Genomic DNA, 27982 nt, shown 5'->3' with positions numbered 1-27982 from the left:
TACTCATAGAAATGGCCCGAAAACAGCTAGAAAAATTGGGCATCAAACGCTAACATTTTGTTTAGCAAATTGGTGTAAATAAGGTTGTTACTTGAATTGCTGCCTCGAGCGGTTTGCCAATTTTCCATTTCGTTCTGTTTTCTACCAAATTGCTTTTCCAAAATCAATAAAATGTAGTACAGAGAATCTTTGCTTTTTTTTATTTTTGATATTTGATGTTGAAAATAATTTTTTAGTGGCAAAATTTACAAAATGGCTTTGAAGATTGCTAGCATTTAAAAACGTACTATAGCTTTATGGATGACGTCGGATTCAGGGAATCAGTTCAAGAATCCAATATAAAAACAGAAAAATATTTCATTTTGAAGATACTGAAAACTGCATTTGCTTAATACGGTAGTCAACCCGGATTCCTGCCAATTTTTTATCCTGGTCTATTTGAGCAAAGGGAACTCTAGATGACAATTATGCTCGCGAGTTTACGAATTAAACAGCTGCTGGCTAAAAATTTGCTTCTTGCTGTAGACTTAAAATTCAAAACGAACATAATATCCCATTAGATACTGCAAAGTAGAATATTCCAATAATGAAGGATTTTTACCTGATTGCACATGCATCTAAGTTTTTAAGGATCAGTTTTATTCACTAAGTTGGTGCAAGGCTAAGCGTAAACGTGGAAGATGTGGTGCAAATACCCTAAAGCTTGTTTTCCATTAAATCGTAATGCGATCAGAGAGTCTGTGATCGTTGCTGGCCCAAAGTCATTGATATTCAGTTCTATATTTTCACATCTTCAGCTGTTTACATATAAAGCACTGCAAGTGAATTCGCTTAATCTCGAATTCCATGGAGCCTCGATCAGATAGTAGTTGTACAGATGATCTAAATTCATTTTCAAGAACTGTCGTGTTTCAAAAATGTTTTACTTTTTCGTATTATTGTGCACAATTCTTTAAAAAAAATTTGCGCGCTTTAAATGTTTATATCTGTAGGAAGTGCTGTTTTCCCAATTTGTTGTTGTGTTCTAGACATTTGAGTTTAGGCTGTCTGGAAAACATCAGTAAGCATGTTGGAATGTCAACATTTGATAGATTTTTAGGGTACAGCCCCTTACTTTTACGGACAAAGTTCTATTAGAATGAATTAAAAAGATCAATGGATGCATCGCCAATCGCAGTAGTCAGGCATCGCCACAGTTGATGGAAGTAGTAGTTCTAGTGCCAAAGCATCAAACAAGAAAAGTGTTGCGGGTTCTCTTGTATAAGGGACTTGCACCAGAGCTGTGTGAAAAGTTCAAAAACTGCAAAGAACGCAAGTGCAAAATGCTTTTACTGTTTGAACATGGGACAAAGGCTTGGTATTTATAAAGAAAATGACAGGTGTAAAATCTCAAAAGAAAAATTTTGTGTTTAAACTTTAAGTAGCTCCGCCTGTAGACAATCTGACATTGAGCCAGTACCTGATCAGCAGCCTTTACTGAACCTCAAGGACCGTGGAAGCGGGAGGGCTACGGGGAATTTAGTTCCCAAATTATTTCCAAAATGTACTTAACACCATACAAAAAATTTCCCTGCTCTTGGTTCTCCATCTGTTATATGCCCCGGGGTCCTTGCGGATTCTATCCATCGATAAGAGTGATTGTGAAGGTTTCTCTGCATCAGTGATATGCATGTCTACGACACAGAAACTCATGTTTTCGAATATAAAGTGTTTGGGGGGGGGGGAGAACTGGTCTTCTTTTATCCTTAGTGCTGTTCACGACACCGCATGGAGTCATTGGAGGCACTGATACTGAATTTGTTTCTGTGATGTCAGAAAGCTTCTTTGTAGCAGGCGCAGATTCTTCAGAGAAGGATTCCGTGTATGGTTGGGGTATAGAAAGAGAAACCGTTTGTTTAAATAAACTTGAATAAGGTGAGTGATATTGATTGCAATTCAGATTTAGCAACAGAAAGGCAACTTTGAGCACTATTCTCTTTATATTCGATACACTTAAATTAGTAAGGCAAGTACTTCTTTGTTCTAAGGTAATTTCTCAAGCAATGTGTTATTTTGATAAAGGTAAAATTGAGTATATGACAAAAATGGTCAAAAATTTTAAAGTAAGTAGTGGAATTAGGTAATCCCATATAATTTTCTGATAAGGGATTTGAATTATTCGCTTCAATGCTTTGGAGATGCTTCTAGTAAAGCACATTCTGCAGCTAGCTACCTACAATCCTGGACAAAAAGCTGACAATTTTCAAGAATGGTTGTTTCATCCTCCCTTTGAAAAATAACTTTCCCCTCCCCGATTCACTGTTTAATACATGTTTGGAGCTCAAACAACATGGCTTCTAATGCAATATTGATCCAATAGGAAGAGGGATTCGAATTCAAATGTAGAAAATTGCATTTTTCTCAACAGTTTTGTCCGAAATTGTTGTTTGCCGTGTATCTAAGTTATTTACACAAAATTTGTAGCTTGTAAAGCAAGATTAACACCCGTGAGAAACTGAATAATCAGATTGAAACTAATGTAAACTAAGATTCTTGTAGCTTTAATGACCACAGTTATGAAAGATTTTGTTAGACAGGTTGCCGTTGACTAGACAGTATCGATTTGATGGGCGGCCAGCTCTTTTCTGGATCCAGCACCGAGGTAGTCAGGGCTGTTGAGTCACTTTCTAGGTCGAATTGTAAAGTCGTTTGTAGAATCAAGTAAATGAAATTCTACTGTTTTCAGGTAAAACTGAATGGAGACATTGAACTGGAAAAGAAAATCCAGCTGACAATGGACCTAGAGGTACATACGCTTGTCAATTTATTTGTCGTGAAGGTTGGTCGTGAATGGTCCACCAAAGTAGGTCGCGCGTCTTTTTTCGTTTGATTGTTGCTCATTTTGTTGGTAAAATTTGTGAACATTTCTTTGGCTGTAGATCATTTTAACAATAGCTTTGAAGAAAGCAAGCATTTTGCAACATGCTCAAAGCTTTTTCGTCTGACACTTCTCGGAGTATAAAACGTCAGAATAAGGGTCCGAGAGCACAAGATGGAAAACATATACCAATATCGAAATGGGCCAATCAGGAAAAATGCAAGCACGTGATTGATATAGTTTTCCAATCAGTGCTGCGTGCCTATAGAAAAATTACCACTGGATTCATAGAGAGAAAACAAACTCTTTCTGTCTACACAACGACAGCTTTTTCGTTTGCATGTAGATTGATTCCAAAACTGATAGATAAAAAGACGACCGGGCTCTGACAATCATTTGAAACATGTCGTCATTATAGAGTTTGGTACAAACTGGGTCATCTAAAATATGAAAATGGCTTTGAAAAAAGCAAACATTTAGGTAAACTAAAGCTTTTCGTTTGTCACACTTCAGAGTTTAAAACGCCAGAACATAGATCGAAAACTCTACGCTAGGAAATATATATACCCAGTTGTGGATCAAAATGGGCCTATCAGAAACGCGAGCACATGACTGTTAAGGTTGGCCAATCAGTGCAATCAGTGGATGTTGTAAAATATTTGCTTTTTTCAAAGGCATTGTTAAAATCTATTTTTGACACTGTTCTCCGAAAACTGCGTTTGACCACATTTCTTCACCTGCTAATCGTAAGGAGCTTTCGTTTTTCTTATGAGCTAATGCTTGCTTCATCTGTTGCTTGAGTAGAATAAGTTTTCAAAACATTTTATAATTTGAATACTTTTACTAGGCCCCAGGGCCGTAAATCCCGGGGGAACGGGGGGGACTGGACCCCCCCAAAAATCTGGAGCAAAACGATTTTTTTGGAGAAATTAACATCATTTTCCTTGAAAGAAAGAAATCCCTGGTTGCCGGGTTAGAACCAAACTACGTTTTTCTGTGTTATTGCAACAAACCTTAGCCAATAAGGTTATTTTTGTAAGCAGAGTGGTTTTTTATAATTTTTACAAGATAAAAACTTACCGTTTTCTACCGTTTTTTACCGTTTTATTTTTGAAAACAAAGTACAAAATAAAAAGAGAGCAATCTGTCATTTTATTTGACCTATTTACTAACTTATTTACGTACATTTCTATTATTTGTCTATTATTTGCTTTTATTCAGTAAATCACTTTTTGTATCATTAAAATGTATTCATTTTTGATGTGTAAACATGGCCTACTGAAAGCACTCAAAATAAGGAAGACGCACATTTCTGTTCAGAAAGTAAATTTCTACCAATCAATACAACAGCGTCCCATATTTCCCCAAAGTCTGTCACTAAGTTTTAAGCATGATTCTTCCCCTCCAAAATTTCACCCAATAAACAATAATCTGTGTTCTTCTGAAAAACGCCGAACTTTCTATCCTGAGCGATTCTAGTATTTTATTAAATTTAGTCTGGGGGATGCCTTTCTAGAAGATAAAATTTCAAAAACTTTCTTCCGCGTCGGACCCAACCATGGTGGGTCCTCCTACGACAGTTAACTTGATTCTTAGCTCCCAAGGTTCATTTTCTTGGGGCCATCTCTGAAAAATGTTATCCACCCAATTATCAACACAAGTCAATGTACTAAGGAATATCTGTAAATACCTTCTATAGAGCAGAAAGTCTTGAGAAATCCAAAAATATTGACTTTTGTTTTTAAAGTACTTTGCCCCTCAACTGTTTCCATAAAACATAACACATACCCTTGTGGTGCCATGACCCACTGCATACTTTATATTCATTCGCTCTGCTGACCCCCCCCCCCCCCCAATTCACATGGCAGATTTACGGCCCTGCTAGGCCCATTTATCTAACTGTTGCACAAGATGATTTGCGCTTCTTTTATGATATTTCTCTAAATCATCAACATTGTTTGAGGGGGAAGGGGGCGGAAGTAGCAAATTTTTTTCATGAAAGGAATGAAAGATATCAAATGCAGCGTAAATTGGTGGGTGTTCCAAGTACTTTTGGCAGGCATTGTCTGAATTTCATTTTGAAGCTTATTAGATATACCACCAAAACCAATATCCTCCTATAGGTTTTTGATGGTGCTGATTCCATTTCTGCCATTTTCAACATCGTACGTGTTACCGATAAGGAGATATGGGGGTATTGTCTTTTTTCGGGGGTGGGGGTAAGCTACCCCCATAAAACTAAATGCCATATTTCAATTAAGGTTAAAATTGTTAAAATCAAAATCGATTTCCAATAAATAGGATCAAGATTGTATTTTGAATCTTTTCAAAGGCTCGTAGCTAGATGGCTGTCTAAGAAATAATGGGATAGATGAAGGAGACAAATATGAGTGGCAGCTAGAAAATAATCTAAAAATGGAAAGGATGCAATTTTATAAAAGTGACATCGATTCCTCTGTTTCATGTTTCTAATTATAGATAAGGTCGTATTTGAGAATTATGTCGGGTAGTTGCTCTCCTTTTATCACGGATTTACAAGTTGCCATTCATATAGGCCCTTGTTGTGCAATTCAGTGCCCAAATGACAAATTTCAGAGTGTTTACCTAAATTGTAGAAAGGAACCCCGTGTTTCCCACATCAGAGTTCCCAACTGATTGATCTACTATTCCATGTTGGTTGGTAAGGGAACTGAAATAAAACTGACATCCACTCGCCTTCCTGCGCTCCTAAATGCTTGGCCCAGAAGCACTACAAAGAAAGCCCTCTTCCCTACTGTTACTGCATTGCCAAAATGGCCTTTAAGTTAGACTCTACCTGCTATATTTATCTTCATAAAGCGCAAGGCAGATTATTTCATCGTTAATTGATTGCTGTATATGTTTGCTTGACATTTGCCATAACAAAATATCTTATTTCATCGAATGTAGCGCGCGTCGATGTGAAGGACAAGGCCCCGCAAGGCAACTCTCACCCTCGGAAATGAACGCTTGTAGACCGTTGTGTAGACCGTGGCTGTTTCTTCGCAATTTTCTGACTTGTCAGGGGGAGGTTTGCCCCCAAAATCACCCAAAAGGTGTATAATAATACCCCTCAAAGATAAAATTAACCTTTGTATGAATTCCATGAAGAAAACGGCAAAATATGACGAAAATCCCACGGTCTACACTCAAAAGGAGAATAAGATCTAGAGTACTTCAAATTCAATTCTCAGAAAGTGTAGACCGTTCACACTTTCCTGAATTTCTTCAGTTTTACAACTTGTATCGATCTGAAAACCTACAATATTTTTTATACTAGCCATGCACACCTACTGACGAGGTTTCGTCTACTTTCTTTGAAAAATACGATTTTTATGAACATTTTAAATGTGTAGACCGTGGCTGTAGACCGTTGGTAACCATTGGCAATAGGCATTTTCATACTACATCACGTGCCCATTAGGAAAGGAGCGTTCTTTCAATTCCTAGCATACTTTAACAATGGAAAACGAACAATTATAATTGGCACAAACCATTTTCCAATTATTGGGACAAGGGAAGATAGAAAATAATAGGGAATGGGGTGTCTATGAGCGCTACCATGTTGCCACATGTGAATGCGAAGGAGCATAGCCTAAGCAAATTTATTAAATTCGTAGATGGTTTTGGGAGGGTTATGGTGGATAAAATTGAGCCATTTGAACAGTTTCTCACCAGCATGTTGTTCGCAATTATTTAGATCATGTATGGTTTGTAGACATTCTCATGAATTTTTTTGTTTTTTCATCAATAATTAAACCATAAATAAGGGGACTTTTCAGAAAAAACACTTTTTCAAAGGTACTAAACTGTACTGTTTTTCCTTTGAAAATTGATAAATTTCTTAAACCGATGATCGAATTCTGCACAAAATACTTGTTTTCAATAATGATTTAAATGATATTGACGGAAAAAATCAGTAGAATGTTTTTTGTAACAAATAACAATACTCGGATATCTACTATATCAATCGTTCAGAGTCCCAACCCCCTCCCCCCCTTTTAACTGTGTAAAGAGTGAAAATTTCGAATTTTAATTAGTAGCAGTGAGATCAGCACCATCGAAAACCCTAGGGTAGCACAATGTTTTGATATCGCAGATTGCTGTTTTCGAGAAAATTTTCAGACAATGCCTGCCAAAAGTCTTGGAACACTGACATCAATTTCCAAGGTCAAAACCAATCATCCCCCTCTCCCCCACGGAACAATGTTGGTTTACTATCAAACGGATTAGGATTTTAGGAAGCACTTTCTTTTGCGCTTCTTTTATGATATTTCTCTAAATCATCAACATTGTTTGAGGGGGAAGGGGGCGGAAGTAGCAAATTTTTTTCATGAAAGGAATGAAAGATATCAAATGCAGCGTAAATTGGTGGGTGTTCCAAGTACTTTTGGCAGGCATTGTAGTTGCTTGTTGTTAGGATTGAGCAACTTCTGGTGTGATCGAAGGAATCACGTCAGACATAGAGATACTCTGCGGGATCACGTTTATGACGGTAATAAATAATCTGGATTAGAGAAGCAAGGGAACTCTTTTTGACTCACGAATTCTTGTAACCAGCCATCGCCGAGAAGCCTTGGACAGATCTTTTAACGACTGTGTCTTTGCTTCGCGTTTCAGAATTACATTAAATCTCTCGATGCTATTGGCTCGCTTTCTGTCACGATAACACGTAAGTTGTGTTTTTTCGAGTTTTCGATTTTATTTCATATGCTTTTTCGTACACACTCTTTTATAAGAACAATTTTATAAGAACACGAGTCAAAAGTTAAAAACAAATTAAGATCAAGCTGAAGCAGAGCTATTGTAAAATATAATTTTAAGCAAAGGGGATTTTTAGCCATTTGTGGGTTCTTTTTCGATGAATTTTCAAACTTGTAAGAAAATGAAAGTTGTCTCAGTCATTTTGTTGTCAAATGAGGCTTGGACATTCCCTGTAGCAAAAAAGCTAGCAATCGCACGTTTTACACCCTGTTACAAGGCCGTTAATCTGTCATGTGAATTGGGGGGAGGGGGGGGGGGGGGGGGGTCAACAGAGCGAATGAATATAAAGTATGCAGTGGGTCATGGCACCACAAGGGATTTATAGTATGTGTTATGGAAACAGTTGAGGGGCAAATTACTTTAAAAAAAAAGTCAATATTTTTGGATTTCTGTTCTTTCTGCTCTATAGAAGGTATTTACAGAATTCCTTAGTACATTGACTTGTGTTGATAATTGGATGGATAACATTTTTCAGAGACGGCCCCAGGAAATTGAACCTTGGGAGCTAAGAATCAAGGTACTGTCTGCGGAAGAAAATTTTTGAAATTTCTAGAAAGGCTAAAAAAGCATCCCCCAGACTAAATTTAATAAAATACTAGAATCGCTCAGGATAGAAAGTTCGGCGTTTTTCAGAAGAACACAGATTATTGTTTATTGGGTGAAATTTTGGAGGGGAAGAATCATGCTTAAAACTTAGTGACAGACTTTGGGGAAATATGGGACGCTGTTGTATTGACTGGTAGAAATTTACTTTCTGAACAGAAATGTGCGTCTTCCTTATTTTGACTGATTTTAGTAGGTCATGTTTACACATCAAAAATGAATACATTTTAATGATACAAAAAGTGATTTACTAAATAAAAGTAAATAATAGACAAATAATAGAAATGTACGTGAATAAGTTACTAAATAGGTCAAATAAATTGACAGATTGCTCTCATTTTATTTCATACTCTGTTTTCAAAAGTAAAACGGCGGAAAACAGTAGAAAACGGTAAAAAAACGGTAAGTTTTTATCTTGTTAAAATTATAAAAACCACTCTGCTTACAAAGATAACCTTGGTGGCTGAGGTTTGTTGCAATAACACAGAAAACGTAGTTTGGTTCTAACCCGGCTACCAGGGAAATCTTTCTTGTAAGGAAAATGATGTTAATTTCTCCAAAAAAATCGTTTTGCTCCAGATTTTTTGGGGGGTCCAGTCCCCCCCGTCCCCCCGGGATTTACGGCCCTGCCCTGTTAATTTAAAGGAGAACTGACACGCAAAAATAACTTTGGCTTATTCGATGCAAAATTTGTCGCTGACTTCAAATCTGGAAAAAGTTTTCTTCTTAGATTCGCCGTTTTTCTGATATTTGCACTTTTATCCGTCAAATACGTCACAGCCAGGACTCGGGAATTTCCCGAAGCGGAAACAAGATTATCGCCAGGAGTTATTAAATTCTCGGTTGACGTCACAAGTGACATGTTAACAATGCCGTTGTAAAGGCTTTCACCGCAACGGTGAAAGTAGAAATGAAGTTTCGTGTTTTATTGAAAATAGTCCGCGGTGAAAAGACAAAAAATTGTCAGGCATTTTATTTATAAGTATATAGAAGCTAGAAAATCCTAGCTACCTGTCTGCTAAGACGCTAATATCCACATAAAATTTATTTTTATGCCATGATATCTTCGAACCAGCATGCTTTGAAACATTGAAAGAACCTCTAAGCTTGAGAAAAAAGGAGTCGACTTTGTTTGAAAACTGATACCGTTTCTTAAAAGTTTTTACTTTTATAATTACAAATAAAATCACAACATGGGGGAGGGGGGGGGTTGAAGCAATAGCCAAATAACAAATGAAATCTAGTGGAGACGGCGGTAAAAGCGATCCTGCAACCTGCTTTGGGTGCAGAAATATGAATTCAAGAAAAAACCTTGGTTGATGGGAGCTGCGAGTGTGACTAAAAAATAATTTCACTGAACTTGATTATTGTATTTTAACAGAGGTTGAGATACTAGGGAATAACCTAGTCTTGCAAAAAGCCCATCCCCCACCCAAGTCAAAGTTGCTTGCAAAAGAATATAATGCGCCAGTTGATATTCCTATGACAGCTAAACAGCATTTTCTTCGACTAAGAAATCAAGTTCTTTGACTACGAGCTAAGAGCCTATTTCGTAAATCCAGATCTTTCGACTGCCAGGTAACTTATCAGTTCCCGAAACCCTTCACGCCGGGTGAAAATGGCATAAAATCCGCACAAGTCGACTTTTAACCCGCCTTTACTATTTAATATCACAATACAGTTAACGCGTTTGAAACATTGAAAAACAATCATAGAATGTTACATTAATAATGAATAACTTGCACTTCCGTTTAGAGCATCATAGGCATTTCAGCGAATTAGGCCATACAGACAAAGCAGTCTGGACAAAGACGCCTCAATCTGAAATGAAATTCCAGTTTTACGATACCTGATATCATTTAGATGGTAGCAATAGCATTGTTTTTAATAGAAATTCCATATCAGTTTGTACTTCCAGTCTGTTCTTTGTTCATAACATCGTCACTGTTGAGCCATGGGACGACTGTCTGCCCAAGCGGCAGCGCTGGTTGGTAGCAAAAACTCAGACGGCTGAAACTCTCCATTTGTTTCGAAATCAGTGTAATAAAACTCCGATTCAGAGTCCCAAACCATTGAAAAAGTCAATTATGTGTTAAAAATGCAAAATTAGCACCTCTCACATGCACAAAATAAACATTTGTCCGCAGCATTTTGTTAAAGGTTTCTATAGAGAAACACAATACGTGCTGAGAACATGTCACTTGTGACGTCAAAGATGATCGCCCACTCGTGACGATTTTCGCCTCGAGTCTCAAGTTGTCGGAACAATTGTCGTTTCTCAACTTAAAACGCCTGTATTTTAAAAACGGTAACTATGATTTAAAAACTTTTTTCGATCCCGGAATTTGCTTGTCACAAACTACCGATTTAGCCAAACTTATTTTTGCGTGTCAGTTCTCCTTTAAGAACGAATTAGCACAATCCAGCCTCAGATTTTCGAAATGAACAGCAGTCAGCAGGGCCCACGAGAGCCAGCTCGGGCCCAGGAGTGATTCACAATGCTACGCGCTTTTGTCTCGAGAGAATTAGGGGAAAGTCCTTTTTGTTACAATTATTGAAAAAGTTTTTAAGGATTTTTACAAGAAGGTACAAAAACATTTTACATGATGAATCAAGGACATGCTTTTCTGCGGTAAATTTACAGGCGTTGATTCCATATAAACAGATGAAACAGTAGGGGAAACAGATGGAAATCTTCCTACCAAATTGTATCTGAATTCCATTATACATTCCAGAGTTCATCGTATCGATGTACTGTGCTGTTAAATATGACCTAATAACGAGTTATGATATTTGGAACATCTCCATTTAATCGATGAAGATTGACCTTTGGCTTACGAGTCTAGTTTCCGCCTCCGTAATCTTTCAGAATCAAAATAAAACAACTTGTTTCAGCATCCGTGTTTTCGACATCTTTCCTAACAAGTAATATATTTATTTTGCCAATTACGATCTAATTATAGTGAATTTTCCTGCATAGACTCAAATTTCTAGCCTAAGGAAAGGAATTCTAGGTGTATTTCCCACTTTAGGGTAACAGGTTAGACATACCTAAAATAGGTATTCGCAAATATAGTTCTGAAGATTAAGATCTAGAATAGGACTGTATAGTTATTTCAGCATAGAATAGGACTGTATAAGGGGATTATAATTAACAGCGAACGAAGTAAATCTAAAACCAACACAAGAAAGAATACCATAAACCATTTACAACGCAAACAATTTCACCTCGATGTTCTTCATAGTTCAATGTCTCATTAGAATTTCTTCTTCTTTGTCCGCTAGAAACCTCTTCGTTCTCCCACCAACTTTCCTTCTTCTTCCAACGACTTCCCCTTCACTTCGAATCCCAGACTGAAAAGCGTCACACAACCAGCCCTCGACCCTCGACCTCACTATAGCGGCCAGGGCTCAACAGAACAGAAAAACAGCAAAAGCAAAGAATAGAAATAATACACAAGATTAAAGCGAGGCTGCACTCAATTTTCTACACTAATTTTTATTGCCAGTTCATCATGCAAAAAACCTCTGTTTCAATGCTGCTAACAACGATACTTTCCAGAATTCACATATCAAATGTTACTAACGTTTATTGTTAGTGCACACATTTTTTCCTTCAATAGTTTCCCAATGATTTTTTATCATTACCTTTGCAGTCCGAGCTTTGAATAATTGCAAGTTTTTGTTTTCTAAACTTGTTACTGTCGAAGCACATTCCTTCAAATATATCTTTTTCTCGTTTTCCTCTGTCATGCCCAACGTTGGGTGCTATTTTATTTTGTGATCTTCAGTTGTTATTTTCGATAGATAAGAACCTTACTGGTTATATGACTAATTAATGATGACGAAATGGAGAGGAAAGAGTATCCATATTCCTACCGAATACTCTTGCAATTGCATCTCGTCACTCTAACTAAACATACATGTCTTTTGAGCATATGGTGTGTCAGGCCTACCATAATACTCAAAAGCCTCAACCTTAAAGGGGAATTCCGGGGTCAGAACAATCTATGCCCTTTAAAAAGTACACATACCAGTAATAGCGGAATGGGCATCCTTTTTCTTCAAGACTTCTCTGGTAATAATCCATCGACAAACAAAGTTACCAAATTCTGCCTTTTATGCCGGACGCCATTTTGCTGAATACCCGCTGGTTCGACGGTTGGCCTCGTTTTTGTGAAACGGATTTTGACGTCATCGTCTTGCAACTTTGAATTTTTGGCGGTAAATCTGTGACTACTCGTTCATTGAGATCGGATTTGTTCGTTTACATGGTTTTAGGATTTCAACACCACAACATCACCTCATCGTGGGTTAGGCCAGGCACTGTAAAAGCGATTTGACATCCGATCTCCTAGATGCCTATGGTTTTTGGCTGCAGTACTAAGACTGGTGTACACCCGAACATGTCGACATTCAAGATTCCTGATCCTTTCAGATTTTAGGACAGAAACAGCAAATAATTTAAAAATGAAAAGGAAAGGGCCCAGAAATGGTTGCGCTGCCTAAAGAGTGGATTTGCTGTAGGTACTTTGAAGTTTACAAAGGACAGAAGACTATGTGAGAAGCATTTCAAGCCTTAAATGTTTGGAGAAGACCTTCAAGCCAAATTTTTAGGATATGAGCCATCCTGTAAAACACTCAAGCCAACTGCAGTGCCTACTCAATTTCCTCATTGCAAAAAGCCCACTGACCCAAGAACTTTTAGTACTAAAAGAGCAATGAAACGTGACAGAAAACAGGTATGTTTGCTTAGGCTTTCTCTTTTCTGTCTCTCCAAGGCCTCCAAGGCTTTCTCTTTTCTGTCCAACTCTCTTATTTGTTTATTTATTTATTTACTTTATTTATTTATTTTCAGACAATCAAACATTCAAATTCTCAAAAATATTTTTAATTTCAGCTCATCAGCCAGCTACTGCAGTCACCTTAAACCAACAAGACCAAGAAGATTTCAAAACAATCCTCTAAGAAGCAAAAGGTAGAGACAAAATTGGCTTCTTCTTGACTTAGCAGATATTTATAAATCATAACCTTGATAAATCAATATTCAAGCTGTTGATGAGCAATGATTAAGGGGTCATCCATAATCATCAACATTTTCAAAAAGGCACAAAACATATGCTGGACCAGCGTCGCTGGGAGGGAGAGGGTGAATAACCCTTGTATGTATTTCAAAGAGGTAAAAATGTTGATTATTTTCTGCTATTTAATTTCAGGAGGACAATTACCTAACATGTATTGACGATTACCAAGGGTGTAGCCAAAGGGGGTGCGGAGGGGTGCAGCACATTCAGTTTGTTGGCAAGTTGATGTAATATAATGGTGTTTTCTTTTTAATCTTTTGCTATGGCTCTGTATGCAGGGTGTCCATACCCCCAGGAAAACCTTATGTTTGTCTGCAAATTTTTGGATGTGCACCCCCAAATGATTCTCTTTAGCTTCGCTCCTGATGGCCTTTTGCCATTATTGTAAGTGTGTTTGCAATGCACAATTGTTCATCTTATAGATAACAGGGCTGTTGGGTATGGTTGCCATAGCTCTATCATCTTATTATTTATCCCCTTTACTTCGTTTTCAATTCTTCAAAATGATAAGATTCTTTTAAAATTTGTTCCAGAAACAAAACTCTTATAACAATTCTCAATTGAAAGAAAGTGAAATACAAATACAGACATATGCAACAACAACATCGATGAATATCTCTGTAAGACAGATGAAGAGCCAAAATACGACATGGTCGAAGCTGGAACACAGACAGAACCTAGAGAAGATCTTTTTTACCGACCTAGACACTTTCTTGCCTCTGCAAATCATGATCACACTTATTCCCTGTCTCCACATAAACAATCTATCATATAAAAACTGAAAATTCGGCAAGAAAATATTTTTGTAGAGGAAAAAGTGGATCAATGTGACTTTAAAGGTAACAAAACAGAGAATCGCCAGAAAAAACCAACAATGGGAATGAAGTTTCCGTTGATGATTTATCCCAAACAAATACAGGAGCATCACCAATGTTACCAAAAGAAAGTGCAAAGGAGGATTTAGAACAGTCCATGGCAAATGACACTGATATATTTGACAGTAGCTTCCATGTGTCAGATTACACAGAGTCAGAGTCGAAACCTGATGATGAAAAGGACTTACCTAACAGAGGGGTAGATGAGAAAAAAGTCATAGTATTTGAAAGCGCTCTGGATAATTTGATCATGGAATTGAGATGTCCATTATGTGGCTTGAGAGCGTATAAAGTTCGAATAAATGTCAATGGAACAGCGATTCACATTCAGACAGAATGCCTAGAAGGACATTTAATGCTTGACTGAAAATCCCAGACATTTCTGAGGAAAATCGCAGCTGGGAACTTGTTATGCAGTGCTACAGAATTGTATTCAGAAGAAACATGTTCTCACATTGCAAACTGGGCTATATTTCTAAAAATTGGAGTTTATAGGACACAGCCAATTTTATGAAATTCAAAGAGACATTCCTGTCCCTGCAATCAGTGACACTTTTGAAGCTCAAAAAAAGAAAGTTAAAGAAGAATCAACTGGTAATGCAACATTGGTCAGTGGTGATGCCAGGATTGAGTGTCCCGGATATTCTGCAAAGTATGGCTCCATCTTTGCAGCTTGATGGACCAAAAATCCAAAAATGTTGTCACAACTCAGCTTGTTCATGTGAAAGAGGCTGAAAGCTCCAATGCCTGTGAAAAGTAAGGATTCAAGAGATGCTCAGCAGAACTAGAATCGGAGAACATCCAGATCGACTTACTGGCAGTAGACAGGCACCCAGGAATAACAAAAGTTATGAATGAAAGGGGTAAGGAGGAGTATGAATATGATCTGTGGCATGTTACAAAATCTAAAAAATTTGTCTAAAAGGATTAAGAAGAAAGAGTGTGCTGCTATTGGTCCTTGGATAAACTTTGTCACAAACCATTTGTGGTGGGCATCAGAAAACTGCAATGGGAATGCCGAGAAATGAAATCAGATTGGCTGTCCCTTCAGTACCATATAGTCAACCTACATCGATGATGTCAGGCCTAACCCCGATAACGAGGATTTGGCAACGAGGAAGGAAACAGGGCGTCTTCCATAACAGACACGGAACGGCAATGATTTGCCACTTTTTTGTTTTTGAAAAAAACAACTTCCATTTTGTTATTACTGGTTAGTCTACTTTTATATTGGCCAATATTGTTCTGACCCCGGAATTCCCCTTTAAGAAACTACTTGGAAATCCTTCTTTCAAAGGTGGGGTTGAAATTGCATTTTTCGACAATTGGGAACCTGTTTCCAATTTAACTTACAATAAAAGGAAAAACTCTTTGTGACTCATCGGTTGTTGCATTTTATTTTACGTATTTTGTGATTCTAAAAAGTAGCTATTTAGCATTGGGTATTAACGAAAACTTTAGAAAACTTTAACTTGGTTATCAATAAGGAAATTAAGAAATTGAGTGCTAATCTTGAGTTTAGTTTTTTGATAAAAACGCATGTATTTTTCAAAGCAAGAATAAATCAAGGAAAACTTTTTTAGCTTGTATGTGTTTACTACAGAAATTTCTAAAGATCGTGAAACCAATTTTGAATTTGGGAGATTGACATTCTCATTAAAGTGCTGGAAAATATTTTTAAAGTGACAAGACTCAAAGCTGTTTCCATTTAATCATAATTTTGTTGAAAAGCCAGTTAAAGAATGATGTTTAAGTTTTGTTACTTTTTGTTTTTTGCTACGATTTAAGTTTTCGTACGTTAAATTACTGAGCAAGAAAAAATATCTTAGATTAAGTTACCTGTGTCGAAGCTGAATTTCCCTGTTTAGAGCATCGACTTACAAAGAAGAAGTTAAGGCTGTCATCTAGAATTGTGCCCAACTATCAACGGTATAATTTAAAAACCAACAGTTTAGAAAATCGTCCAAATTTAGTAATTTGGTATTACAACGCCACCATCCCAATCTTGGCGACTAGTGGTCCGAAAAGTGTTTGTGCAAGGATGAAGCGTGTATTTGTATTTTCATAATCAACATTTAACTTTTTTCTAGCTTGGTTTATTATTGTAAAAGTTAATGAAAAAATACACTAAAGTAAATATCGATGAAAAAACACTTTTCCCTCTCTTTTTTGCAGGCAAAAAGAAATTTGAAGAATCACCAGTACACATCACGAGAAATATCATCAGATTCCAAATGGGTGTTGTTGGGTTTGTAGGAATCGTTTCATTTTTATTTCTAGAAAGAGTTATAGCTGATGAAGGCTTTGTTAATGTCGGCCAAAAACCTATTGAAGTGAAAGGGGCGAAAAATGAATCTGAAATGATATTAGCGATTGTTTCCACGTGGCGTGGACATTCTGATTCTTGGGCAAACTCGTGGCTTCGGTACCACATTGGCATCGGATTCTCTCGGTTTTATTTGTTTTTCGACGACCCTGTGGCAGACAAGGATTTGATCAAGAGCCTTAGCACAGCATCTGAGTACAAGCCTTTCCTCACTATTATCAAAGTCGATAATGCCTATCGGAAACGGTTTTGGACCCCGGACGAGAGTAGAAAGTCCAAAGATCCGGAACAATTACTTTTACCAAGGCTTGGGGTTTATTTAAAAACAGATCACTCATCTCGTCAGCAGCTCAATGTTGTCCGCGCGGGCGTGATGGCAAAAGCGGACGGCGTCAACTGGCTATTGCACATGGATGCCGATGAATTATTTTGGATCGAGCGGCTCAAATCTGGCATAGCGCGGTCGTTTTTCAAACAATTGCATAACCGCAAAATAACACATCTGGCGTTGATAAACGACGAAATGATTCCGTTAACGGCTGAGTTGGATTTCAAAAATAGAAAGAAGGACCCTTTTCACCAAAGAATGCATTTTAAGAGAAACGTAATGGCGTTGGATAAGCCTGAAGATAATGAACTTGTGCAACATTACGAGAGGTCCAAAGGCGCGGCATTTTTCTTAGGTTATATGTGTGGAAAGGGAGGTATAAATGTTGAATTGTGGAAGCAAATTGTGGGAGAAGGCATTCCTATAATGCCAGAAAATCTTTGCTCGTTCGCACTGAGTTCTTGGCAACCAGATAATGTAACGCTGATAAACAAAGATCCTGGTAAGCGCCAACGGTGTATTTCTTCAGAAAAGGTGAAAATATTTGTTTCAACTACAGTCGCTCGTGTTCTTCATTACGTTAATCCGTATTTTGCTGCGCTGAAAAAGAAGTTTGGTCAGTTAAAAAAATTCAATGGGCATATTTACGACATTGCCTACGTCACTGAAAATCGAAAAAAGGAATTTGAAAAATGGGAAGAATATTGGGCTCAACCCGTGCCCATGCCTAGTGGTGAGTTTTACATGGAGATGTGGTCAAGTGTTCAGAGGACTCTGCAAACGAATAACGACAAGTATGCCCTCGACTTTTATATCCGTGCTGCGATGGCTCCACAAAAGAAAGAGTTGCAAAAGTATTTGAAGAAAGGTGTCATTTACAAAAATAAAGACGCTTATCAGTTCTTGAAGGAACTTGATAAACTGACAAGTAAACAAAGGAAAGATAAGGACGAGTTATTTTTGGAGATTTCAGCCGGTATTAAATTTGTGGATGGAGGCAGTGGTAAAAGAAAGGAGAACAGGACGTATGCTGTTCATGAATGTAAAGAGAAAGGACCTAATTTTTACTGTGATATCGATGACTGCTGTGGGTTTATTAGCAAAAGTCAGTTCGAGTTATACGAAAGTCTTCTCAGCTGCCAAAGATATGAAAAATGCAATAGTGGGAGCCTGGCATTCGCCGGCAACAATCATAATTGCATGAAAGAAGGCTGATGGAAAACGAGACTGTCGGGAAACGAGGCCGTCGGAAAACTGAACTGATGGAATCAAGACTTCGTGGTAAAGACATTTTATGATCTTCTTCTTGCTTTTCATTGATAATTTTGATTGATAATCTTTGTTTTTCAATGGTTTTACAATTTAGATAATCCTTGATTTTTTATTTTACTTTATATTAATCCCACACTTACCTAATACTTGCTCTCTGATGCATACTATATTGTTCATAACTAAGTTATGAAAGCTTTGTATTTTGTTATTTTCTCTATATTTTGGATGTTTTGATAAAATGAAAAAATGTATGATGCTAATTGGTGATGCTAGTCCAGCATCCATTATTGTCAAAGTTTAAGTTGATTGGTTTTTTAAGGTTCTCCCCAGAATAGCTGCCTCAGGCAGATGTACTTTCGAAATATGAAAGGAATACGAAATGTACGCTCATATGAAAGGAATTGTTGTACTATGTCAACTTTTAATTGTAAGGAATTTGCAACAAATCTCAGTCATTGGTTTGCAATTTTTCATTTTTCTTCTCAATTTCTACCAAATTTCTTTTTACAAAATCAATACGTATTACACAAAATGTTTGAATGATTCAATATACTTTAAATGTCAATTTTAAATTCTAGAACAATTATTTGAAACTATTAATACTATCAAAAAGTAAACATGGCACTCTTATTAACCAAATCTCAAAGATCTTTGGCGTACTTTGTGCTTATTTCGATCATATCTGCTGGATTTTACTTATTTATGGCTCGTAAAGGCAGATTTCAATCAGGGAATTTTTGGCACTTAATTATATACAAGGTTGGAAAGTTTAATTGTTTACTCCTGTTAATGATATATTTTTTCCGGGAACATTGAAGCTGCTCCTTCTTCTTCGTGACTTATAATTCTTCGCCTTCAATAATGCTTCGCCTACAAGAATGCAAATCTTCCTGACGAGCAAAAGACTGCTTATGTTTAGTGATCTTAATGTTCACATCATCGTGGAAAGCAAAGGGTAATTTTGCTGTTAAAATTTTCATTGCAGTGAGTTTTTCAGCTCATGGAAATCTACCTTGTAGACATTTTTTATTTTCTAAAAAATTTTCTTAATCCTGCCATCTCATCTAATGTTCCACGTCATCTTCGGTTTCCTATGTAATCTTATTTGTTTTTATCTTCCCTCCGATTCTTCTATTTCATAGTCGTCAGATAAAGAATGTTTTCTAGTCATTTCTTTTTTTCCCAATTCAAGGCAACCATTTATTCCATCGTTCTGTAGCCAATTTTTTTCATCTTTAATATGCTGTATCACCTTAGACTTCTTTTCTTATCTTTCTAGTTTTGACTTTTCTTCTATAATCTTCTTCGTCAATATATATTTATATTTATTTTCAAAATTATTGTCATCATTCTTCATTATACTCGTGAATTTTGTCCTTTGGCTATAGTTCTTAGTCATCCCCGCTTTCTTCAATATCTTCTCTGTGTATTGTTGGCTCCATATGACCTTCACTGTCGTAATCAGGAGCTTCGACGTCATGATTGCTGATTTCAGTCACTCGATTGACTCCTCGTTGTACTAAAAATACAAGAGAAATTACATTTAATTTTACTCATAAATAATATACCAAAATCCCTTTGTACATGTCTTAAGGAATGAAAAAAGAACAGAGATTAGATTCTTCAGAAATTTCTATCCGTAATGTTTATCTTTGATTTGCTTTCATTCATTCATACGATATTTTGTAATACGACATGTTTTTGTCATGATCACATCAAAAATAATGTGAATTTTTGTTCCTACGTATGGCGAAGAACAGGAGCAAGAATACCCAAAACAACCTGCTAGAATTTTTCTTTAAAATAGGGAAGCTTCATTGAATGACCAAAACTTTTGTTATTAAAATTTAAATAATAAGAAAATGGCAAGTTGATGCGAAAAAAGACAGTTGAAGGTAGCATCAGGAAGTTGAGTAGTCATCTCACTCACCTTTTTCTTCAATGCTTCTGCCTACATCTTCAACGTCAAGTATTCCTTCATTTATTTCATGCTCCATATCTTCACCATTCTTCTGGGTCAAATAGCTTAATCTTGCCACACCGTGTCCGTTTCTTGGAACCTTCTCTACTCTTACGTCATCATCGTCGTCATCGTCTTCGTCCTCATTCTCATGCCGTCTTTCTCGTTTTTTCTTCTTCATTTTGTTGACTTTGTGTGCCTTTTTTGCTGTTTTCCTTTTAAACTGTGTTTTCTTTTTTGCTTTTTCTATTGTGTGTTCTGCAAAGTTTTGGAAGAAAAAAATATATATTAGGCTAAGTAGCATAATTCTTAATTCGACTCAAAATGTCAAAAGATAATCCATTTTTATTATGTACGTAAGATAATGCAAGTTAGCCTTTCATTGTAATATTTCATTATAACACCTTGCACTTTTGCCAAACTAAGGTTGAAAATAGATAAAAATTGCTGCAACTTGACGAAAGGAGAGAACTCAGATTCGTGAACTGATTCGTGAACTGATTCGTGAACTGATTCGTGAAGCTCAAAATTAAAATTCCCGAAAGGAGTAACTAAGAAATCGGCTCACTTTTGTCCCCATGTAAGTTGTTTTCATGGTCGTTTCCATTATGGCCTTCATGATAATCATCCTCATGGTACTCGTCGTCGCCATGGTCACCATGTTCGTCATTGTCCTCGTGGTCATCTTCATGGTGTGTCTCGTGGTGGTATGGGTGTGCGTGCATTTCAACCTCATAGTGCACATCAGGTTGATCATGGATTCCTGGGCCGTTGAGCATGTGATGCATGTCGTCATACACTGATGACGTAGAGATTGGCCCTTCCAGTGCGACGTCTGGTGTGTGATGATGGTAGTTGAATGGGTGGCCTCGTAGAAGCGTATCCACATCAAGGTGATCGTGTACATGCCTATCTGGATAATGGGGCATGGGGGCCGTATCCACATTCAAGGGTTCCACGTACCCATGTTCGTCATGATGGTGGTTGGTTCGAATTGGCATCGTGTGACCATGGTAGCCACGGGAGCCACCAAAGTAGCCACGGTGATCATCTCCATGGTGATCATCATCATGTACAAGATGATGCACGTGGTGATGCACATGGTGCATCGAATGTGGCATTTGTAGCGGGAAATGAGAGCCAATCATTGGCAAATGATGATAGCCCCCGTGATGGTAGTCGTCGTCTTCATCGTCATCATCATTGTCGTCGTCATCATCGTCATGGTGATTATATCGCAAATGCGCCCGTTCTGACAGCATCCCAACTGGATGACTAGTGCCGATGACGTCAACACCATGTGGCGATAAGTGCCTTTCAGAACCAGTTGACTCTCCATCAGCTTCTCCTGTCTTTTCTTGTGTCTCTGCAAAACCAATTCCCGCATACGGATCAGACTTTGACCGTGTTTGACCCATTTCCTTTATAGCTTTAGGAACAACCGGAAGATTCAAGTCACCGCCAACTTTTTCTGTTTTTTCTTGCTTCACTGCATGCAACGCGTCATCGAGCATTGTTATCAATGCACGCCCGACGCAGTTCGAATCTAGACATTTCTTTTTAGACGATTTTTCTTTCTCTTTCTTTTTCTTCTTCTCCATTTGAAATATCGTTGCGTTAATCATTTTGATTTTATCAAGCATTTTGTGCACCTGATCGTTCGTAAATATATTTCCGTTGACGTCACTTTTGTTATCTGCCTCTTTCTTTGAAACTGTATTTTTCAAACTCTCGATATCTGGAGTGTCGTCATCAGCAGTGGAGACTGGCATGCTTCCTTTTGCTTCACCCTTACTTTCTAATAATTCAATTATTGATTTAAAACTTGGTTCCTTTTCATTTTGCTCATCCGAATGGTTACTTTCATCTTCTTTGTTCTTAGCGCTCAAGAATTTGCTCAATATATCCTTTAAATCTGAAGTATCTTTTTCTAAACCATGTTGATTTGCTTTCTTTTCTTCTTCGTCTTTAGTAAATTCAAGTTTGTCAGAACCTTTTCCTTTGTTCTGACTTTCTTTGTCATCTAGCGATAGCTGTTTTATATGGTCAAAGAATTTTGCTAGATTATGCGAATTCAGTTCACCATTTTTTATTTTGTCGTTTATATAATAATAAAGCATTAGCTTTTTGAGTTTACCTCGGTTCACGGGAATAATAACTCTCCTTTTCGTTGCATTCTTATTAACGTACTTCAAACCGTGATTCTTAAATTTCCGCACTTTATCCTGCAGCCGAACTTTGACCTTTTCATGTGACCTTTGATTTCTGGCCGTCCGCTGTTGAACTTTGCTACGCGACTGTTTCCTTTTATCATTTCGTATAAGATTTCTTCTACTCTTTTCCATTTCATTGCCAATCGCTTCAACTTTCTTTCCTTCAAACATGAATCAAATCCCTCATAAGCAATTAAAAAATGAATGAGGAAATCACATCAACTTGAATCTACCCCTCTAAACGAATTTATATTGATGATGATAACATTGGGGTCATTTCATAATGCGTCATGCGTGTTCTCGATGACCTTCATGCGTGAAAATTGATCAGAAGTGCAAATTGATCTTACCTTGAATTTCTACAAGATCTTCCAGTTTTTGTCTCAGATTTTCTTGCATTTCAAATGTTCTTCTATCAGGAGCGGTTTCTTCTTTTTCTTTCTTGTTGTTTCCAATTTCTTCGTGTTTGGCTCCTTTTTCAACTTCTTTGGTCAACTTGTCCCCAGATTCTTTTTCTGTTGACTGCATGAACCTCTCTATCATTTGGCCTGGTTGAAAGTGAAGTAATAACAGATATAGTGACAAGATCTTGGACCTATGTCAAACTGATTTGATTATAGTGACAGTGTTTTGTTTTACAAAATGTAATCTTATCTGATGTCAATGATCTCAAATCTTTGATTTTGAGCTGGGTTTTTTAATTTTTTTTCTGGGTTTTTTAAATGCGATGGATAAGATGCAAATTCGAGCTTGTTGCAACTTGGCTCTAAATGTCATTCATTACCTTTTAGCTCGGTCTCTTTTTCCATTTCTTCAGCTAAATCGTCGACCTTTTTTCCGGCCACCATTATTCGTTTCTCTGCATCTGGCGAATCAATTTTTTCACCTGCCTTCTCGATCTCATCCTCCATGTTTTCAGTCGAATGCTCAATCATTGAGCTAACTTTGTCTATTGACTGCCCCTCTTCTTCAATCTTTTTACCAAGATCATCATTATCATTGTCTGCAATATCAAATTGAATTCAATCTACTAGTGCGAACGTTTTTTACAGGCAGCATAAGACTTAACCTCTCTTATAGAAAATGCTCAGTTAACATCACTTATTATTATTTATAAAACATTTTGAAGCTAAGAAATTATCGCATCGGTGTTAGCATAAATTTTTGAAGTTACACATGATGTATGTATGATATGAAGAATATGACATAAAAGAAAGGTATTAAATTAACAAGCTGTAATGGATTAAGCAAGGAAAATACATGTCACTCTGCGTTGCAGTGTACAGTCAAATTTATTACAAAGGTTTCATAGAATATTTTGTTATTTAATTTAAATTTATTTCATTACATGGGATTCTCGTCGTTGTGTTGCTTTGTTCCTGAATATCTTTCGCTTGAATACTCATTGCAAGATTCACAGAATCCGGTGGACAGCCTATCCCACAGTTCTTCCTTTTTACACGTCTTATGCAGTGTTTAGAGTTGGATTGGCCTATGAAAGCCTATCGGGGCTGCCCTTGTAATTTTATTTGGTAACTATAGCACAGATGATGATTTTATTATTCTTCTTTCTTCATAGCTCTAATGATTTTCTACTGCTATATGATTACGAGAACATTTAAATAAATACTTTTATGCTCGAATCTAAACATATTTCAAACAAGACTTTGATACCTGTTGCCTTGCAGAATCCTCTTGAAAACCATGCAACGAGCAACAAGACTAGAATAGATTGTCTCCATTTTCTTTTTCTCAGCAACATTTTCCCCAAATGTAAGTCAGCCAGCTAAGCCATGCCACAATCGCATAATGTTATCAATTTTTATCTTCGTATTTACTTTTGAAAGAGTCCATGTTTTTCTTTCGTCAGGAAAGTAGCAAGAACAATTTTTGCAGGTGGTCGTGTATTGATAGGCTCTTCGGGTCATTGGTCTCGGTTTAATTCATCAAAGGTTATAAATAACAAATTATATTTTACAAGTAAGCTACCCTGGCACATCTAATTATGTTCTTTCTCTTTCGATTCTCAATCTATATTGTGCACAAATTGGCTATACATGTAAAGAGTCAAGATGGCTACTTTCACATTTTGATTTTGGTCCTTATATGATCCTCTGTTTCAATCAGCTCCAATTTTTTCATTCTTTCTCAATTGAGTTTCTTTCAACTTTCTTAAACGCTCATGATGTTATTGTAATAAACTTGCAAAAAGCAGTTGTACTTAAATATATATGAAAGCTAACATTAAATGAAATATCAAATATGCTTCCAATTGCATTTTTAAAATATTTTATTCTTCAGAATCTTCACCTTCAACCGTGGGGGTATGAATTTCATTTGTAAGTACATTTTTAAGCTATAGGTGTCGCTTGTTTGCTATCGATGCAGCCTTTAGTCTGATTGGCCCCCCTTGACGATCACTGATTTTTTCTTCGTGCCTGTGATTCACGAGTTTTATTTATGTGTGTGCTGCCTACGCAAAGCATCACAAAGGAAACATCAATGCTAGTGGATAGCTGAGTCTGAAACTCTTTTTCGTTTCATCATCTACATCAGACAAATGACATCTTGATTTTTTGGCGCTAAAACAAGCCAGAATGACAACACTTTACTATAATTACACTGTTTAAATGAAAAAGAGGACCAGGGTTGTCATTAACCGAAGATTGGGAGGCCAACATAAAGTACAGCATGCAATTCAACAATTCAAGTAAATTTTTCAATTCAAACTATTATTGTTTTATCCGCATAGAGAGGATGCAGAGCAGCATTCTTAATACACTTACTACAACCAGGGATGCAAAGTAACCAAACAAAGTCTGGGCTCTAGTTTGATAATGACAATACTACAGTTAAATATTACAACATACCAATTGCGTAACAATATGCATAGCTATTGGATAAGATCACATAAATAATCACATATTAAAAGTCAAGTAAAAATAATTGCTTCTACGAATAACTCATTATTTTGATTAGTTATTAACAATAAAATAGCAAGAATCACAAACCATTATTACTCTTATCTCATCTTCTTGGAGATAGTAATCCAATATTCATTTTTTTTAAACTAGTCTTCTCGATATATCTGAATAGTCATATGAATAACAGCAATGCAATAACTTTCTAGTAAGTAAAAGGAGGAATGATATTGGAAAAGCGAATCGGTGATTTGAAATGCTCGATCGCTGATTCCCACGCAATTCCTGGTTGATTAGTATATCACACTTGGTGATAAGTAACCAAACAATCAGTGATAAGGAATTAGGCCAAGATAAGGAATTAGGCCAAGAAATCGAGTACATACCATTTTGAACAGCGATTCTAAACTTTGTCATGAGCTTATTCTGAGAAGCTTCAGCAACTGTACCGCAAGACCGAACGATACTTTTTTCATTACGTTTTGACGAACGATACTTTCAGCACCCCTTTAGCCCCCGTAAACCCCCCTATCTCTCCCAATGTGCCACCCGTGGCGCTCCTTCTTATTTCATCCTTTCAAAACAATTAATTTAAACGTGTTTTGGATTCGTCTACATATATAGGAACCTAAATCAATCATGTCAAATATACAAAGTTTACATTCAAAGCTACTTCAAAACGTGTCAGTGTTCTAGTCAATTAACTATCTGTCATTAGTTCCCTCTTTAAATCTTCATAGATCTCCTGATCGCAGACGACTTCACTTATTCCACAGTTGCAACGTCAAAAAACTATATGATAAAAGGTTATTGCGACTTCCAAAGGTCATTTCAATAGTTTTTTGCATATTTCGCCTGGAAATAACATGATCAAGGTACTGTCCTCATAATATCCATAAAGGACAAGGAAGTTTATACTTTCTTTTCAGTTTATCCAGGCTTGTAATAATGTTACTGTTGACTGACTGCGTCACGTGTTGTCCTTATGTGAGGCCTCACCATTTTTCTGAGTGTTCTTTTCGCCTTTGGTACCGTATGTTTTTTGTGTTTTGAGTGTAACAGGTCTTCCAATGAACTCTTCTCGGGCTCCATCACCTTCTTCGTTCTCAAAACACTATCAGCATCAAGAAATGCTCTTATTGAAGAAAAATTTTCTTCCATTTCTTTGTTACTAATTGAACCAGGATTTGTTGATAATATATCGTTTGACTTCGGACCATTTTTCTCAATCACTGAGCTCAACGTATCGCCAATATTTTGCGAATCTTCTCCGATATTAATCGGGTAGTTTGATTTATCTGGTGAGTTTACGAGACTCTGTACTGCTGCTTCTGTTGGTTGATTTTCATCCATGTCAGCCAGCCCTGTTTCGACTGCAGAATCGAAACTACGTGCATTCCCTTTTTCGGATTTCGACAAAGACGGGTGTATTACGTCACTTGACACGTGGGCAATTTTCATGTTCGATGGCAAAGTAGGGTACGATGCCATTTTTTGGAGATCGAATGGAGAATTGAATGGCTGCGGCTTGCTTTTACCAATATGCTTCTTTGCTGTCAGAGAATTGCGGATTTTCATTATTTTGCTCAAAGCTTCATTGATGGACACGGCAGGTTGGCGCAAAGGCACATTGTTGTCCTTAACAGCGTGTTGCATTATGGGATTGCTTGGTAAAAGGTTTTCTGGCACACTGTTGATTCCCATGGAATTCATAGGGAGGTTTCTAAACGCCATTAGCTCTTTGCTATGGGATTCGTTTTCTCCTGTTGCTGTCCCAGCGTTAATGCTCTTCATTGAGTTACCGAAGAATTCCGCGTTGATTTGATTCATCACGAAGTGCGGGTCTGTGTATGGGTCATTCATACCTCTGCTTATAGTTTGCTCCAAGTCTGCGATTGGATTTGCTAGCTTTATGGCTTGCTGGTGACTCTGCACTTCAACTACAAATCCCTTCTTTTGTAGCTTGCCTGCAATGAAAAGCAACATTTATTCCCTGCTTATTCTTTTCATAGTTTAGTAGAGCAATGTATCAACTGCTTCCAGTGATGGATGAGAGCCTAATCTAATCTAACTAATGTCTTTTGATGGATCTTCACTATGCTACATTTACCTAAGGGCATTTTGCTTAAACCAAAGTCATTTTGGCAGCTTTTTTAAACAAACTGTTCGCGTTTCAAATAGATGAATCAAATTTGCCTGATAGAAAAGTTCACACTTTTACGTTTTCAAGAGACGAAAAGTTTTATTGCCAAAAGCATTGTGACCTATTTCTTGGCTTTCGTGCGATTTCGCATAAATTTTTTTTACTTTAAAGACTATTTTCAAATATATTCATGAAATGCAATAAAGGTGATCCGCGATCTTTCATTTCTAACGAAATAAGAGCAAATCATTTCCCGTGCGATCGTTACCTTTGCTACTGGCCATTGCCATCGTTGCCAACAGAAGTGATACTATCAGTTTCATCGTGGTTTTCTTTATTTCCTCCTTTCTGCCTTCATTCAGATTCCATCACAACTGTGCAGTCTTTCAGCAGCTGTTTTGAATTTTTCTTATGCCAATGATAGAACCATATATTTTTTTATCTGCGATTAGCTAAATATTTTCACTAGCTACAGCAGAGGTGCCTAGTCTTCGCCAGCCTCATTTGTCATTCGGTTCGATGCAAGTGGCTGCACACGGAGTCAGTGACCTTAGAACTCGCTGCGTAGCCAACCTTAAACAAGGAGCTTATTGATAAATAATTCACGTGTCTACGGTA

The 27982-nt window shown here is 37.0% G+C and overlaps 3 protein-coding genes across 3 annotated transcripts; 1 reads left to right on the top strand and 2 right to left on the bottom strand.

The window, feature by feature from the left end:
* The first annotated feature begins 100 nt into the window (after positions 1-100).
* LOC135681403 (uncharacterized) lies at positions 101-26352 on the top strand. The gene is made up of 3 exons (XM_089111826.1): positions 101-2842; positions 7496-7547; positions 16377-26352. Exons 1-3 carry the CDS (start codon positions 2705-2707, stop codon positions 18068-18070), a joined length of 1884 nt encoding a protein of 627 aa, XP_088967952.1. The 5' UTR covers positions 101-2704; the 3' UTR covers positions 18071-26352.
* On the bottom strand, positions 18588-24436 carry LOC135681401 (uncharacterized). Its single transcript, XM_065195857.2, has 6 exons — positions 23975-24436; positions 23085-23303; positions 22651-22848; positions 20656-22461; positions 20058-20345; positions 18588-19646 (listed from the first exon to the last, which is right to left on the bottom strand). Exons 1-6 carry the CDS (start codon positions 24060-24062, stop codon positions 19519-19521), a joined length of 2727 nt encoding a protein of 908 aa, XP_065051929.2. The 5' UTR covers positions 24063-24436; the 3' UTR covers positions 18588-19518.
* Positions 25105-27899, bottom strand: LOC135681405 (uncharacterized). Its single transcript, XM_065195864.2, has 2 exons — positions 27633-27899; positions 25105-27188 (listed from the first exon to the last, which is right to left on the bottom strand). The coding sequence occupies exons 1-2, from the start codon at positions 27685-27687 to the stop codon at positions 26173-26175; spliced, it is 1071 nt and encodes a 356-aa protein (XP_065051936.2). The 5' UTR covers positions 27688-27899; the 3' UTR covers positions 25105-26172.
* Positions 27900-27982: the final 83 nt, after the last annotated feature.

Source organism: Rhopilema esculentum, chromosome 12 (assembly GCF_057945365.1).
Source record: "Rhopilema esculentum isolate cy_ngs chromosome 12, ASM5794536v1, whole genome shotgun sequence".
NCBI classification, from domain to species: Eukaryota; Metazoa; Cnidaria; class Scyphozoa; order Rhizostomeae; family Rhizostomatidae; genus Rhopilema; species Rhopilema esculentum.
The sequence above is the reverse complement of the archived record's forward strand: the minus strand, read 5'-3'. Positions and strand labels throughout refer to the sequence as shown.